This window comes from Capricornis sumatraensis, chromosome 18 (genome assembly GCF_032405125.1).
Source record: "Capricornis sumatraensis isolate serow.1 chromosome 18, serow.2, whole genome shotgun sequence".
Taxonomy (NCBI): Eukaryota; Metazoa; Chordata; class Mammalia; order Artiodactyla; family Bovidae; genus Capricornis; species Capricornis sumatraensis.
Window position 1 is genome coordinate 46,757,628 of NC_091086.1, and position 18,457 is coordinate 46,776,084.

Below are 18,457 nucleotides of genomic sequence, written 5' to 3' on the forward strand. Positions count from 1 at the left end.
TCTGCAATAAGGAAGGGGAAGGCATTCAAAGTAGAGTCAGCAATTCCCAGTGAGAGGAGAAAAGCACAAGGCAAGACAGGATGGTAGAAAATGTGAAATAGATCACCAGTTCAGGTTTGATGCTTGAGACAGGGTGCTCAGGACTGGTGCACTGGGATGACCCTGAGGGATGGGATGGGGAGGGAGGTGGGAGGGAGGGTCAGGATGGGGAACACGTGTACACCCATGGCTGATTCATGTGAATGTATGGCAAAACCCACCACAATATTGTAAAGCAATTAGCCTCCAATTAAAAAAAAAAAAAAGAATGCACCCAGCATAAAAAAAAAATAAGAAAATGAATGAGAATCTTGATCACAAATGAGTGAGAGCCAGCTCTGGGCCAGAAATCAACATTTTGTATCTATAGGACAATATGCATGCGTGCTAAGTCACTTCAGTCATGTCTTACCCTTTGTGACTCTATGGACTATAGCCTGCCAGGTTTCTCTGTCCATGGGATTCTCCAGAAAGAACAGTGGAGTGGGTTGCCATGCCCTCCTCCAGGGGGAAGAACCAGTGTCTCTTATGTCTCCTGCACTGGCAAACGGGTTCTTTACCACTAGTGCCACATAAGGGTAAAATGTAAAGTCAAGCCTCTAAAGGATCCACATCAGAGGATGAGGGCATAGTGGTGTTGGATAATGGAGCAGCAGCCTTGGCAGTGTTTCTCCTGAATCAGCACCAGTGACACATTTTCTTCTGAAAATGAGGAAAAATCATTGACCTTTAACTATAGCATCAAAGAGGATCTGTGCTCTTCATTGTTATTCCAATAGAGAATGAAAGAAAAGATGTTCCTGAGTTAAGGAAATTTGAAACAACATAGTGAAAAGTAACTACATTTTTTTGTGTGTGAGATTGTTAAGTTTCTGAAATCCAGTATAATAGTACACAAGAGCACTCCCAGGTATCAGCCAATGAATGAAAATTACATATTTGGACTGTTAGGAAAATGATACAGTGAATTGATTTTGAAAAAAAGTGCTTTTCCTATTTTGTGTCTCCAAAATACCCTGATGGCTGTTGGTTGTCATGGGCAACATCTGCTCCTTGTCTCCCATTGTTTAGTATCATTCATGCTCTAGAGGAGTGAGTCATTTGGTTTTTGGTGCAATTTTACTTCCTGATCTAAGCACCTGAATACAGAAAAGCTCTTGTATATACTCATGTGGGTGCAAAAAAAAAAAAAAATAGTGATGAAAGGTATAGTCAGTTGGTGCTACCTATACCTATATTTTGGAAATTCTGCTTTGTTAGATAGAACTAGAGACCCTGAATGAGCAGAACTAAAATGGCATAGCTGCCTCAGTGTTGTGACAGGTGCTTAGTTTGGAGTCCCCACACCTGCCAGATTCAGGGTTGGATTTGTGTCTGTTGGACTCTGATGGCGCAAGTAGCCGGATTTAGAATAAAAAGATTTGGTTCAGCTTAACTTTTCACTGATTTATAAGCAATGATTGTGTGCAGACATCACTTTGCTGACAAAGGTCTGTATAGTCAAAACTATGGTTTTGCTAGTAGTCATGTGTGGATGTGAGAGTTGAACCATAAAGAAGGCTGAGTGCTGAGGAATTGATACTTTTGAACTGTGGTGCTGAAGAAGACTCTTGAGAGTCTCTTGGGCAGCAAGGAGATCAAACCAGTCAATCCGGAAGGAAATCAACCCTGAATATTCATTGTAAGGACTGATGCTGACTCTCCTCTACTTTGGCCACCTGATGTGAAGAGCCTCCTCATTGGAAAAGACCCTGATGCTGGGAAAGATTAAGGGCAGGAGGAGAAGGGGATGACAGAGGATGAGGTGGTTGGATAGCATCACTGACTCAATGGACATGAGTTTGAGCAAACTCAGGGAGATAGTGACGGACAGGGAAGTCTAGGGTGCTGCAGTTCATGGATTCACAAAGAATTGGACACAACTTAGTGCTGAACAGCAACAAATTGCGTGCCTCCTTTTTGCATAACTTAGCAGTAGATATTAAAGAAATGAGAGTTATAAACGTAGACACAGATTTCATTCACTTTTGGAGTGATTGTTTTACATCTGTAACTGGTTTGAGACTGTGTATACCATGTGAGGGAATTATACTGAGTGCCATCTGCTTAATTCATCTGCCTGGGCTGTATGCCTCCATTCTCCATCTCAGTGGTTTTCTTATAGGCTCCTGTGATATTATTTGAGCTCTAAACTGAGTAGCTACCACCTTGACCAACACACTGACTTCTCTCCCCCCATCAAACTCTGTACTACAGAGTTGCTATTAGTTGCTTAGTTGATGGGCATCCTTGGTGACACCAATGTGTTCATGACAACAGCTCTGTGCAGAGCACTCGATCTGTGCCAGGCAGTGAGTACTTTATACCTTCCCAGGCTTCCCTTAAAAGCCACCAGAGGATAAACTCAATGTACAGCAGAGTTTTGGCAGATTTGCTGAGCAGCCAAAGGCAGAAGAATCATCATAGATTCAAACATTTGGAATAAGCATAGAGACTCCATCAAACCTTTTAGTTTTCAAATTCTTTTCCAGGGCTTCCAAAAATGTTTGATTCTAATTTCATTTTCTAAAAAGTCAATTTAATTGAAAAATTAGTTTTTAAAAATGCAGTAAGGAATAATGCTTACATTCAAAAATAGTGTATGTTGTTTTAACATATTGAAAACCATCAGTATATTAACTTATACATATTAATTTGGTTTTCTACAGACCTTAGAATAAAAGTCTCTCATCAACACAATTCAATTGAGAAATATCCTGAGATTACAGATCAAGTTGTTTTAAACTGTTATCATATCATTTACAGCTGTTTGTGTGAGTCAAGATTTTTCCATGCTGTGCAAACAAATAAAAGTTGACACTAATGGTAAAGAACCCACCTGCCAATGCAGGAGACTTAAGAGACTTGAGTTCTTTCCCTGGGTTGGGAAGATCCCCTGGAGGAGGGCATGGCAACCCACTCCAGTATTCTTGCCTGGAGAATCCCCACCCATGAACAGAGGAGCCTGGTGGGCTACCATCCATAGGTTCACAGAGTCAGACATGACTGAAGCAACTTCACGCATGTGCAAACAAACAAAAAAACCCATAGAAAAAAATTTGGTGCTGCAACCGTATAAGTCTGTAACTGCCATCTGTAAACTTGATTTCAAATTTTTCTGTTCATCTTAATAGTTTCTTTGGATCCCACTGAACTATTCTTAAGCATTATATACTTGAACTTACAAAATTTATGCTTCATAAAATTCTGATTTTTTTATCTGCTTTATTTGCAAGATCTTATTTGAAAAAAAATAATTCTTCTGCCTAAAGGGTTTGAAAAGTTCTAATTTAGGTCAACTTACATTCTAGTATAGGCATTTTCTTTACCAGCTCTCCTAGCCAGAAGAAAAAAAAAAGGCAGCCAAACTCCGCTTGATCACATTCATGGGAGCACCAGCATGAAGAGATGTGGCTATATGTTTTTTCACTAACCCCCATCCCCATCCTTCAGAGATGAAGAAACTTCGTCACAGAGAGAACAGTAACTTAGGGTTATAGAGTCTTATATAATAGAGGTGGAATTGAAGAATAAAGTCTGTTTGATTAAGAAGCTTAGATACTTACACTAATTTATGTAGATTCTTAGGGACTTGATTAGCCTATGTTAATCAGAAATATGTTTATGTCCTTCATCTTCTATTAGGGGATGGCCAAGACCTTATCTTGGCGCTATCACTTTCTTGGAATCTCTCTTCCTTTTTTGGATGTTTTTCTCAGCATCTCCAAATAACTCCTCATTAAGGCTAATTTATTAGTTGTTGCTTCTAAATATCTCAGCCCTAGTAATGTTTGCTGCCAGTGAGGTTTCCAGCCAATGTGGAGGATCTGACATGAGGTCAGACCTCAGTCTGTATCTCCTGAAATAGGATCTTTCAGGAACATAATTAAGGAATTGTTGCAGGTACGTTCCCTAGGAAATAGATTCTGAGACGGATACTAGCATGCAGGAAGTTCAACAGGTGCAGAGAGGGAAGGAAAAGGGATTAGGCAGGGACAGAACCCGGGCTACAGTGCAGTCTCAACTGAGGGCTTCTCCACCCCCATGGGGAGCTCTACAGCTGGAAGGACCTTCAGAGTTGCCACAGTTGGTCATGCACCACAACCACTGGGCCCTGTGTGCCACAAGAGAAGCCACTGCAATGAGAAGCTCATGAACTGCAACTAGAGAGTAGCTGCCGTAAGAGAGAAAGCTCATTCGTAGCAATGGAGACCCAGTGTTTAAATGAGAATGACACTGTGGTGCGCATCCCAGGAGATCTTCTAGCCAGATGGCTCTCGTTTCACAAACTAGGAATCTGTGGCTTAAGGAGGGAAAATGATGGAATAATAAGGGTGATGTTTGTGGACACCTCAAAACCATTCACAGCCCCCCTCCCCTTCACTTTCCTCTACAATTGAAAAGAGAAAAGTAGAAGACTTGCTAATCTGTATTCCCAGGAGCCCCAGTTCCAGCCAAAGAGATAAAGAGGGCAGCCTCAGTGGGTCAGCCCTCTGAGAAGGGTTTTAATGGTTTTGACGCAGCTGCCCTCAGCCCCAGTCCCATCTTTCTGCCTTTCATTCTTCTCTTGCTGCTTGTCCCTTTGCAACCACGCTCAGACAGCCAAGAGGGAGATAGAAGGAAGATAGCCCCCAAATTTCTGTTATGTGGGGAAAATAAACTGCTGCCCTTTAAAACAAGGCAGCACATTTTTTTTTGCTGCTTTACAGAAAAACTTATCACTACCTGATAACGAGAACAGACATCTTCCCTGGTGGCTCAGTTGGTAAAGAATCTGCCTGGAATGCAGGAGACCCAGGTTCAGTCCCTGCATCAGGGAAGATTCCCTGGAGAAGAGAATAGCTACCCACGCCAGTATTCTTACCTGGAGAATTCCATGGAAAGAGAAGCCTGACAGACTGAGGTCCATGGGTCGCAATGAGTCAGACATGACTGAGCAACTAACTCTTTCTTTCAATGAGAAGAGCTTATATTCAACTTATATCATTATTTGTTCTGTACACATACTTTACTCAACACTTATATGCATTTTCTTAATTTTAACTCCGTAAGAAAATCCTATGTGGGAATTTAAGTTTTTGACCTAATTTTTATGGGTATGCTAATAGATTTAGAGAACAAATAACTTCTTAAATTCATACTATACAATAGAGCCAAGAGTTAGCCCAGGCTACACTCCGCAGCCTAAACATTAACCATGAAAACAGAGACGGGGATAAGTCCATTATCTTAAGAACAACGCATTGAATTTTAAATTTTACCTACAGTGATGTTCATGTGTTGTTTTTTTTTTTTTTTTTTTTTAAGACAGATGATTTTATAGCCAAGGGGCTGTGGTGGGAGGAAAAGAGCCCCAGTGACCAGTGACTGCTTGTATTATGACAAATGCTAGGTTTGTTAAACTTATGTCTCTTGCCTTTGAAAATCAATTTTTTTTAAACATGTAAGCATTATGACAAAATTATTATGTTTGGTAAACAATTTAAGTTGCCAGTCCAAATTTAGTGTCACAGTTCCTAACCATTTTAAGTAAAAGAACATAAATATACAGCAAACATTACTACATTCAGCCTCATCTAAAACATCAGTGAAGTGGGTTTAATTCATTTTTAACAATTCTATTCCTATTTTCATGCCTTTCTATGGTTATAGTAGAATATATTAATTTTAACACTTCCTAATGTTCAATATGTATTTTTATATATTTGGAGATTACAATATTACCTTATCAGAAAGTGAAAGCATACTATTTTAGATCAGCCAAAGTTACAGAGTTTTGGTAATTATTTGACTGATTTTGGGTTGGATTTTTGGTCAGGACTTTTTGTTTCATTTTTTTTTCCCCTCAAACTGATCTGAGCCTGGTCTTAAACTGGGCTTCTTTTTTAAGTTAAATGTTACTTGTTAAAACAATAAAACATTTTAAATGATGCCTTTTGCTTGAGGTTTAGTATTTCTTAGGACCTGGCAAGAAGCTGCACACACACATCACAGATCTCTTCTCCACGTGCACGTGCCCCACATCCCATCAGACTTCACTGAGAAGGCACAGGGGAAAAGTAAAAGTCAGTCGTGTCCGACTCTTTGCGACCCCTTGGACTACGCCGCCCATGGGATTCTCCAGGCCAGAATACTGGGGTGGGTATCCTTGCCCTTCTCCAGGGGATCTTCCCAACCCAGGGATCAAACCTAGTTCTCCCACATTGCAGGCAGATTCTTTACCAGCTGAGCCACCAGGGAAGCCCAAGAACACTCGAGTGGGGAGCCTATCCCTTCTCCAGTGGGCCTTCCTGACCCAGGAATCAAACCAGGGTGGACGTAAGTGCAGATGTACAATTATTAAGAGTTCTAAGACACGAGAACAGAGCTTTCAACCAAGTGTGAGGCCCTGGGTGACTGCACAGGAGTCATACCCAAGGAGCCCTGCCTGTAAATGGATTTTAGAAACTGGATTTTTTTTAATGGTGAAGCTCAAGTTGCAACCTACTGACGGAATGTGAGATGCCTGCAAACTTTTCCCTGACCTAAGAAGTCATTTGTATCCCTCTTAGCAAGTTTTAGTTTCATTTCTAATGATCACTTCTGCAGGTCATAATCCAATAACATTGGGCTGCCCTGTTTCAGCAGAATTGAAAATGCAGCCTTCGATTCAGAGAGTACATTCAGTTCCCTCAGCTTCCTTTGGGAGGATTAATCAGACAGGGTGAGGGCAGAGCTCCCCAGTCTATTAGTTTTGGAGTTTTCACTCAGCTAAACTGTAAATGCATAGAAAAGCTGGAGGGGAAATACCACATGAGCTGGACGAAAAGGATGTGTGAGGAAAGATGAGTGCACCTAAGGTGGTAAAACACTCTACTCGGGATACTGTGGAAGAAGTGAGTTAGGTTTCTAGTACAGACTCTCTGATGGCTGTGGTGACCTTTGAGAACAAGATTATCCGTTGCTCCTCTTATCCTTTTGTGCAGGGCCCTGTGTCACAGGCCCACCTGATGGCATTACTCAGAACACCGTGACAGACAGAGGCCAGAGGAAAGGGCAGGGAAACAGGACTCCAGGGCTGCCTGGAAAACTGCCTCAGAACGCTGAGCCTTTAATTCACAATGGCTGCTTTCAAGTACAGGTTCCTTCTGGCCTTGGGCACGCCGGTGGGTCATAGGTGCGCAGGTTCTGGGAGTCACAGCAGCAGGTCTGTGTTTTACTCTTGCTTTTAGCACAGATTATTTACTAGGTATTCTTAGACTCCATAGTGCATGCTCAGTTGTCCAACTCTTTGTGTCCCCACGAACTGTAGCCCTCCAGGCTCCTCTGTCGTTGGGATTTCCCAAGCAAGAATACTGGAGTGGGTTGCCATTTCCTCCTCCAGAGGATCTTTCTGACCCATGGATCAAACCCTTATCTCCTGCAGCACCTGCATTGCAGGCAGATTCTTTACCACTAAGCCACCAGGGAAGCCCTAAGACTCCATAGGCCAATGAACTTATGTTCCATAGAAATCTATGTTTCTTCCTTGCAGTGTACTTCAGTTAGCCTGTCTAACCATAAAGGATGCGCTAATCCAGTATCACAGAAGGAAGATGAAAGGAAATCTTGAAATGAGGGCCTTTCTTCATGGAATGAGACCTTCCCCATTGTCTTGATTGAGGGCCAAGATATTATTTATAAAGAAATATATGCTTATTTAAAAATGCAAGCATATATAATAAAATGAAATAAAAATGAATTCTTCTTAGCCCAGCACACTTGTTCCTCAGAGGCAAGCATTGTTAACAGCAGATTTCCATTTAAACACAAATGGACTCATATTTTGCCAGTTCTGCTAGTTTTCCACTCATGGAGTGGAACACTATTACCTTATTCCTCTTAGTGACTGCATTAGCCTTCCGTTATGTAAATGCAGCTTAATTGATGTGTCTGTTTCTTCCTGGATAAACAGCTGCCATGAACATCCTTGACTTCTGTCACCAAGTTCAAGGTTCACTTTTTATTTATTTTTTATTGTTCTACTTTACAATACTGTATTGGTTTTGCCATATATTGACATGAATCCACCACAGGTGTACCTGAGTTCCCAACCCTGAGCCCCTCTCCCACCACTCTCCCCGTATCATCTCTCTGGGTCATCCCAGTGCACCAGCCCCAAGCATTCTGTATCCTGTATCGAACCTAGACTAGCGATTCGTTTCTTACATGATAGCATACATGTTTCAATGCCATTCTCCCAAATCATCCCACCCTCTCCCTCTCCCAGAGAGTCCAAAAGTCTGTTCTTTACATCTGTGTCTCTTTTGCTGTCTCGCATACAGGGTTATTGTTACCATCCTTCTAAGTTCCATATATATGCGTTAATATACTGTATTGGTGTTTTTCTTTCTGGCTTACTTCACCCTGTACAATCGGCTCCAGTTTCATCCACCTCATTAGAACTGATTCAAATGTATTCTTTACAATGGCTGCATAATACTCCATTGTGTATATGTACCACAGCTTTCTTATCCATTCATCTGCTGATGGACATCTAGGTTGCTTCCATGTCCTGGCTATTATAAACAGTGCTGTGATGAACATTGGGATACATGTGTGTCTTTCAATCCTGGTTTCCTTGGTGTGTATGCCCAACAGTGGGATTGCTGGGTCATATAGTTTTTTAAAATTTACTTTTGGTTGTGCTGGGTCTTTGTTGCTATGTGGGCTTTCTCTAGTTGCAGAGAGGGGAGTGCTACTCTTTGTTACATTGGTGGGCTTCTCACTGCAGTGACTTCTGTTGCTGAGCACAGGCTCTAAGACATGCAGCCCTCATTAGTTGTGGCGCCTGGGCCTGGTTGACCAGGGTGTGGGGATCTTCCCGGATCAGAGATTAAAGCCGTGTCCCTTGCATTGGCAGGCAAATTCTTACCCACTGGACCACCAGGGAAGCCCCTCAAGGCTCATTTTTATGACTGAGTGGATGATCTCTCAGGATGGAGTTGATCTGTTTGCCACTCTGTCCAGAAGTTTCTCCCTAACAGTGTTGATCACTGCCACAGCTGTTACTAAGTACTCATGGGTTAAGAGCCTTTTCTGAGTGTAATAATCTACTAGTATTCACTGGGAAAGGTTAATGGTAATCACATTAAAACAACTGCTGTATGCCAAATACCTTATTCCAGGTTTCAGGGTGTTATCCCCTGATAGTCCCTTCCATGCAAAGACCAAGAAGGCCCTGGGCAAGATGGAAGCATCAGGGCTGGAATTTGAACCCCTATGACTCTAACTCCAAAGATCATGTGAAGGAGAGACTCCCAGGTTGTGCTTATTTCTGCTCCTCTTTCTCCTTTCGGTCCTCACCAGCATGTGTCCTGGCTCCTCTTTCTCACAGCGTGCTTGGCAGTAGTAGCTGATCAATGCACAGATGACTGCAGTGCTCTTGAGGACATCACAGTCTGGTTGAGGGGATTGAAAAATCTGTAGTCTTAGAAGAACAGAGCTGTAGAGACCTCAACGGGCATTGTAGGAGTGGAACAGCTTTGAACCAGGTCCACAGTCACAGAAAAGAAAAGTCATGGGGCCATCTATTGACCTAGAAGGGTGTAGAATTCTTTATATGAAATTGACAAGAAGCAATTTTTTAGAAAATAGTAAAACAAAGCATGAAATCAGTGCAGAATTGATTAGAAATTGCATCATGGAATAATCTGAAGGAGAAGAGGATATTTCAAGAAAGATTTGTGTATGTGTGGGAAAGAGAATTTGAGCCAACGTTACAAAACACAGGTCTTTTGACTGTTCTGAAAGAGGATTGGAAAGACAACTGCATAGCTTATGGGGCAAGGACCTTCAGAATTCACCAGGTCATGATAAGGAGGTGAAATCAACAACTATGGCAGCTGTCACTTGTCAAACACTTACTGTACACCAGGTACCACGCTGAGTGCTTGACATACAATCTTTGCCTTAATCTTCACATTTACCCTGCAAAGTAGATATCATTATCCCCAATTTTCAGATGAGGAACTGAGTCACAGAAAGATTAAGTAACTTTCTCAAGGTAATATTAGACCGTTATGAATTTTTATGTCTCTGCTCTCTGTAGAAGTCATGGCTCCAGAGGCTAGTGATTCTCACCATATATCAGTTCAGTTCAGTTCAGTCACTCAGTCGTGTCTGACTCTTTGCGACCCCGTGAATATGAATCGCAGCATGCCAGGCCTCCCTGTCCATCACCAACTCCTGGAGTTCACTAGACCCACGTCCATCGAGTCCGTGATGCCATCTAGCCATCTCATCCTCTGTCGTCCCTTTCTCCTCCTGCCCCCAATCCCTCCCAGCATCAGAGTCTTCTCCAATGAGTCAACTCTTCGCATGAGGTGGACAAAGTACTGGAGTTTCAGCATTAGCATCATTCCTTCCAAAGAAATCCCCAGGCTGGTCTCCTTCAGAATGGACTGGTTGGATCTCCTTGCAGTCCAAGGGACTCTCAAGAGTCTTCTCCAACACCACAGTTCAAAGGCATCAATTCTTCGGCACTCAGCCTTCTTCACAGTCCAACTCTCACATCCATACATGACCACTGGAAAAACCATAGCCTTGACTAGATGGACCTTAGTTGGCAAAGTAATGTCTCTGCTTTTGAATATGCTATTTAGGTTGATCATAACCTTTCTTCCAAGGAGTAAGCCATATTTAAACCCATGAAAGATTTTTAAAATGGAGTTCAGTGAGTATTCTGCCAAGTTTGTTTCTCAGATGTGATCTGTGAATAAATGCATTGTCTAAGAGCAAAAAAGAGTGGTTACTTGAAAGGTCTCATTAAAGCATTTCTTTTTTGTTAAAAATAATTCTCTGTGTGTACGTTAGGGGCTAATAGAGTGAGCGCTAAGCTGAACCATCAGCTTTTACTCTGTCACTCATACTATGAGATCTTGGAACACTTTATCTCTCTGGGCCTAAAATTTTCTCTTCTAAATGGAGATAATAAGAGAACTAACATAGGAGATGGCAAGAGTGAACATCGACATTCTAGGAATCAGCGAACTAAAATGGACTGGAATGGGTGAATTTAACTCAGATGACCATTATATCTACTACTGTGGGCACGAATCCCTCAGAAGAAATGGAGTAGCCATCATGGTCAACAAAAGAGTCTGAAATGCAGTACTTGGATGCAATCTCAAAAACGACAGAATGATCTCTGTTCATCTCCAAGGCAAACCATTCAATATCACGGTAATCCAAGTCTATGCCCCAACAAATAATACTAAAGAAGCTGAAGTTAAATGGTTCAATGAAGACCTACAAGACCTTTTAGAACTGACACCCAAAAAAGATGTCCTTTTCATTATATGGGACTGGAATGCAAAAGTAGGAAGTCAAGAAACACCTGGAGTAACAGGCAAATTTGGCCTTGGAATGCGGAATGAAGCAGGGCAAAGACTAATAGAGTTTTGCCAAGAAAATGCACTGGTCATAGCAAACACCCTCTTCCAACAACACAAGAGAAGATTCTGCATATGGGCATCATCAGATGGTCAACACCGAAATCAGATTGATCATATTCTTTGCAGCCAAAGATGGAGAAGCTCTATACAGTCAACAAAAACAAGACCAGGAGCTGACTGTGGCTCAGATCATGAACTCCTTATTACCAAATTCAGACTTACATTGAAGAAAGTAGGGAAAACCGCCAGACCATTCAGGTATGACCTAAATCAAATCCCTTATGATTATACAGTGGAAGTGAGAAATAGATTTAAGGCCTAGATCTGATAGATAGAGTGCCTGATGAACTATGGACAGAGGTTCGTGACATTGTACAGGAAACAGGAATCAAGACCATCCCCATGGAAAAGCAATGCAAAAAAGCAAAATAGCTGTCTGGGGAGGCCTTACAAATAGCTGTGAAAAGAAGAGAAGTGAAAAGCAAAGGAGAAAAGCAAAGATATAAGCATCTGAATGAAGAGTTCCAAAGAATAGCAAGAAGAGATAAGAAAGCTTTCTTCAGCGATCAATGCAAAGAAATAGAGGAAAACAACAGAATGGGAAAGGCTAGAGATCTCTTCAAGAAAATTAGAGATACCAAAGGAACATTTCATGCAAAGATGGGCTCGATAAAAGAGAGAAATGATAGGGACCTAACAGAAGCAGAAGATATTAAGAAGAGATGGCAAGAATACACAGAAGAACTGTATAAAAAAAGATCCTCATGACCCAGATAATCACGATGGTATGATCTCTAATCTAGAGCCAGACATCCTGGAATGTGAAGTCAAGTGGGCCTTAGAAAGCATCACTATGAACAAAGCTAGTGGAGGTGATGGAATTCCAGTTGAGCTATTTCAAATCCTGAAAGATGATGCTGTGAAAGTGCTGCACTCAATATGCCAGCAAATTTGGAAAATTCACCAGTGGCCACAGGACTGGAAAAGGTCAGTTTTCATTCCAATCCCAAAGAAAGGCAATGCCAAAGAATGCTCAAACTACCACACAATTGCACTCATCTCACACGCTAGTAAAGTAATGCTCAAAATTCTCCAAGCCAGGCTTCAGCAATACGTGAACCGTGAACTTCCTGATGTTCAAGCTGGTTTTAGAAAAGGCAGAGGAACCAGAGAGCAAATTGCCAACATCTGATGGATCATCGAAAAAGCAAGAGAGTTCCAGGAAGACATCTATTTCTGCTTTTTTGACTATGCCAAAGCCTTTGACTGTGTGGATCACAATAAACTGTGGAAAATTCTAAAAGAGATGGCAATACCAGACCACCTGACCTGCCTGTTGAGAAATCTGTATGCAGGCCAGGAAGCAACAGTTAGAACTGGACATGGAACAACAGACTGGTGCCAAATAGGAAAAGGAGTACATCAAGGCTGTATATTGTCACCCTGCTTATTTAACTTATATGCAGAGAACATCATGAGAAACGCTGAACTTGAAGAAACACAAGCTGGAATCAAAATTGCTGGGAGAAATATCAATAACCTCAGATATGCAGATGACACCACCCTTATGGGAGAAAGTGAAGAGGAACTAAAAAGCCTCTTGATGAAAGTAGAAGAGAAGAGTGAAAAACTTGGCTTAAAGCTCAACATTCAGAAAACGAAAATCATGGCGTCTGGTCCCCTCACTTCATGGCAAATAGATGGGGAAACAGTGGAAACAGTGTCAGACTTTATTTTTTGGGCTCCAAAATCACTGCAGATGGTGACTGCAGCCATGAAATTAAAAGACGCTTTTTCCTTGGAAAAAAAGTTACGAACAACCTAGAGAGCATCGTTTTCCAAATTTGTTGGCATGTTGAGTGCAGCACTTTCACAGCATCATCTTTCAGGATTTGAAATAGCTCAACTGGAATTCCATCACCTCCACTAGCTTTGTTCATAGTGATGCTTTCTAAGGCCCACTTGACTTCACATTCCAGGATGTCTGGCTCTAGATTAGAGATCATACCATCGTGATTATCTGGGTCATGAGGATCTTTTTTTATACAGTTCTTCTGTATAAAAGACAGAGACATTACTTTGCCGACTAAGGTCCGTCTAGTCAAGGCTATGGTTTTTCCTGTGGTCATGCATGGATGTGAGAGTTGGACTGTGAAGAAGGCTGAGTGCCGAAGAATTGATGCTTTTGAAGTGTGGTGTTGGAGAAAACTGTGGAGAGTCCCTTGGACTGCAAGGAGATCCAAGCAGTCCATTCTGAAGAAGATCAGCCCGGGGATTTCTTTGGAAGGAATGATGCTGAAGCTGAAACTCCAGTACTTTGGCCACCTCATGCGAGGAGTTGACTCATTGGAGAAGACGCTGATGCTGGGAGGGATTGGGGGCAGGGACGACCGAGGATGAGATGGCTGGATGGCATCACTGACTCGATGGACGTGGGTCTGAGTGAACTCCAGGAGTTGGTGATGGACAGGGAGGCCTGGCGTGCTGCAATTCATGGGGTTGCAAAGAGTCAGACACGACTGAGTGACTGAACTGAACTGAACTGAACTGAACTGAGCGTCCTGGGGTGGTTGTGATTGTTAGAATGAGATAACGTAACGACTGCAAAGCACAAGATCTGGTAAATAATGTTCAGGTAATACACTGGCTGTTATTTTAACAAGCAAAAATTCCTGTTAGCTCACTAAATAAGTAACACCCACCAAATCTCTGAATAGTTTTGTCCTTCAGGAAGTGAGTCAATCAGGACAAGCCCAGAGGGAATATAACTAAGGAAAACATTGGAACTTCACCACTTTGGAATTCAAAATGCCTTTGGATGGGGGTTTTACTGGCTGCAAGGACCCATTTTTACAACCTTAAGAATGAGTGTTTTCTTAAAATTTGCATCCTTAGGCACCTCTGGGCTTCCCTGGTGGCTCAGCTGGTAAAGAATCCACCTGCAATGTACAAGACCTGGGTTCAATCCTGGGTTTGGGAAGATCCCCTGGAGAAGGGAATGGCTACCCACTCCAGTATTCTGTCCTGGAGAATTCCATGGACTGTATAGTCCATGGGGTCACAAAGAGTCAGACATGACTGAGTGACTTTCACTTTTCAGTTTAGGCACCTCTAGTCCCAGCCTTCCCCAGCAGGCTGGAACAGGTAATTCCTTTAGAAAAGCTCCACAATAATTCAGGGGTGCTTCCTCTTTGGGTTTAATGTGTCCCGATATCAATACAAAATCTCAAATCTAAATTCTAAAGCTCAAATCAAAGCCTCATTTAAAAGTGCTTCCCCTGCCTCTATCCTTCTGCTTGACAGCCTGATATTTCCTTAGTTGCTTCCCAGCTCACTTGGACTCAGCACACCTGGTTGGATGCTCTCATCTCTGAAAGAGCAGAATTGCTCCCAGGTGGCTACTCTAAGCACTTCTATTCCAATTCAGGCAGACAGAACTAATCATGCTGCCAGGAATGAAGATTTACAGTAACCCTGGGTTATGTCTTGTTCCTGGAGTCTACTGGTCCTTTGCTGTTGGCACTTTGTAGAGTGATCTCTCCAGCTCATGTTAACTTCATTCATATTCTCAGACAAATTATCCACTGCACTTTATATAAAATCAGTTGGTATTCTTTATGCACTTTTACCTTTCTCCTTCGAGTTTTGAGCAGATGCTTTAGAAGCTCTGACTCAAATTTCTCCCGAGTTTCCGTGTTTGAGTTTTGCTCGTAGTTAAATTTCTGTCAGTTGTGCATTTTTACTTCTTCACCACGTGGATCATGGCATCCCTGAGTACCCATGCCTAGAGTCCATTTGTTCATGGCAAATGGACCTAAATTATCTCCTTCAGAAATGTCCTTTTGGGATCTCTTCTGGGTCTGTCTACTGGGGAAATGCTGTTAATTTCTTGGTGTTGTGACAGCTTGAACACCAAGAAATTAACAGCATTTCCCCAGTAGACAGACCCAGAAGAGATCCCAAAAGGACATTTCTGAAGGAGATAATCTTAGATTTTTCACTTAAAAAATACATTATATTCAAAGAAAATTACTATTTGAATATTATTATATACACATATAGGGCTTCCTAGGTGTCCTAGTGGTAAATAACCCGTCTGCCAATGCAGGAGACCTAAAAAACATGGATTCTATTCTTGGGTCATGGAACATCCCCTGGAAGAGGGCACGGCCACCAACTCCAGTATTCTTGCCTGGACAATCCCATAGGCAAAGGAGCCTGGCAGTCTACAATCCATAGCATGGCAAAGAGTTAAACATGACTGAAGCGACTTAGCATGCATGCATGTACATGTATTACCTATTACAATTTTTAAGGCAACTTATGCTTTGAAAGTTATCTCCTTTTCTGGTTATTCTAAGTACTTCCAAATAGATATGAATTTTGTTAAATAAATCTTTAGAACATTTATATGTGGGAGATCACCCATCTTCATTCACAAGGGAATAGAAAATTGAAGCTTAAAATGGATTCAATGCAGGACCTAGCATGGTGGGAGGGACCACTGTGATAAGCAGGTTGGCTTCTGCTTTGGATAAAACACAGATCTTTTGTTTCTATGTGGTTGTAAACCTGTGTCCAAGGACTTCTTGAAGAGAGTAAGGGAGAATATTTGTTGGGTTGGTTTATGATTGTGACAGTGGTATTAGTCGGAGAAGGCAATGGCACCCCACTCCAGTACTCTTGCCTGGAAAATCCCATGGACGAAGGAGCCTGGTAGGCTGCAGTCCATGGGGTCGCTAAGAGTCAGATAGGACTGAGCATCTTCACTTTCACTTTTCACTTCCCTGCATTGGAGAAGGAAATGGCAACCCACTCCAGTATTCTTGCCTGGAGAATCCCAGGGACGGGGGAGCCTAGTGGGCTGCCGTCTATGGGGTCGCACAGAGTCGGATACAACTGAAACGACTTAGCAGCAGCAGCAGCAGTGGTATTAGTAATGAGCTGGCCCCCATGGAAGCATCTCCCGCGGCGGTCTGCTTACTTTGCTGCAAACAATAGGCAAGCGTCATGCTTGTCTGGAGTCTGGCATCTCTGGTTTCTATTATTTATTTTCTAGGTTAACCCCAGATACTCACTACCTTATTTTTATAAGCACAGTTCAACACTGGGTTGAAAGGTCTCTTCATTTGTAACAAAAGACAGCATTTTAAAGCAGTCTTCCCAATTTAATTTGTTGTAAACCTCTTTAAAAGAAAGAAGTTCCCATTACAGCATGTGTCATAGAAAGGACAGATTGATCTCCAGATTGATGATACCTGGGCGGGAGGGGTCCTGTGTACAAATCCTGGGGAAAGGGTGCTGAGCTGGGAAGCTAACGTGTGAGGATTTATCTCTTTTTCACTTCAGCACGTCCTTGTGAGCTCTACTGCCGACCCATAGATGGCCACTTTTCCGAGAAAATGCTGGATGCTGTCATTGATGGTACCCCTTGCTTTGAAGGCGGCAACAGCAGAAATGTCTGTATTAATGGCATGTGTAAGGTATTGGGTATGTTTCCTTAATCTACAACTCTATAAAATCGTGATTTTTTACTAATTTGGAAAGTTAGATGCTTTCATCTTTTGCTTTTGTGGTATTTGCATGTGGACTGGTATTTTTAAAGCCTGTGAGACAAGACTTTTCAGTTTTCATCAAGGTCACAGTTAGAAACCAAATGTCCTCCTGCTGTTGTCTTCATTTCTTGAGCTATTGATGTGCTCTGTGATGTTTCAGGCATGGAGCTGAGTCAAACTGAAGAAGAATCAAATTATTCTTTGGAGGAATAATTCTTTGGAGGAATTATTAGGAAAAGGCAACTTGAATTATTTCAGTGACCTTGAATTCTCATTGGTTACTTGCCAACAGTAAGTTTGAGGAAAAACTAATAAATGATTATATAGTGTTTTCCACAAAGCATTTTGATTTTTAATTCACCTTGATCACTAATATGATCACCTTAGGAAGAGAGATGGCATAATTATAGACTGATAATTATAAACTAGGTCTTCTGATATCAGTTTAACTTTTCACATTGACTCCATTAGGAAACTCTTGCCTTTATATAAATTACTTGGGTCTGATTTTTAATCAGACTTGGCATCACCGACTCAATGAATATGGGTTAGAGCAAGCTCTGGGAGTTGGTGATGGACAGGGCAGCCTGGCATGCTGCAGTCCATGGGGTCACAAGGAGTCAGACATGACCAAGTGACCAAACTGATTTTTTAATGCATTTATATGTACAACCACTGAGGAATTTCTCCTACTGCTTACAGTCTATTTTGCAAGGAACTAAGGAACAAGTTTTGAGATCCAGTACTTGGTCATAAACCTCAGTTTAAAGAGGAGGTGTTTTGGGGACTTCCCTGATGGTCCTGTGATTAAGACTCAGCGCTTCCACAGCTGGGGGCATGGGTTTGATCCCTGGTCAGGGAACTAAGATCCCACATGCCATGTGCCATGGCCAAAAATAAATAAAGAGAAGGTGTTTTTAATCAATGAAAGAAAAGCTATATAAAAATAATCAACTATTAGTAAAGCACAAGGACTTAGTGCTTAGGCTCTAGAATATGAACCCAGTACCACTATTTCCAAGCTGTGTAACTCTATACATCTTTTTAAGACTCAGTTATCTTTCACAGAATTGAGATATTAACATATCTTTTTAGATTAAATAGAGTTTTATATGTAAAGCCCTTAACAGAGCCCATGGCACACCAAAACCTCTTAATATATTTTACTCATTTTTGCAAGTAATTGTCACAGTTTTTCCACTGGACTGAGTTATCATCATGAGAAGATCCTGGCCATCAGTGTTTAGCACCCTGGGAAGGTGAATTTATCACCCTGCCATTGCTGATGGACTTATTTCAGTCCTGACCAAGGCACAGGGAGGCAGTATATGTTTCCCAGGACTGAGTGAGCTAACAGCAGGTCATAATCACACTCTAAATTAGAAGGAACTCAGGCAAAATTCTCTTCCT

General features: G+C 41.8%; 1 protein-coding gene across 2 annotated transcripts in view; it reads left to right on the plus strand.

The window, feature by feature from the left end:
• The window catches only part of ADAMTS12 (ADAM metallopeptidase with thrombospondin type 1 motif 12), a 374,380-nt gene that overhangs the window by 236,243 nt on the left and 119,680 nt on the right, over nt 1-18,457 (plus strand). Inside the window, exon 13 of one of the 2 annotated variants that reach the window (XM_068990670.1) lies at nt 16,842-16,975. The exons of the other annotated variant lie outside the window; for it this stretch is intronic. Within the exon in view, the coding sequence (XP_068846771.1) occupies nt 16,842-16,975 (134 nt within the window). The remainder of the gene's footprint in view (nt 1-16,841; nt 16,976-18,457) is intronic. 2 annotated transcript variants of the gene reach the window in all.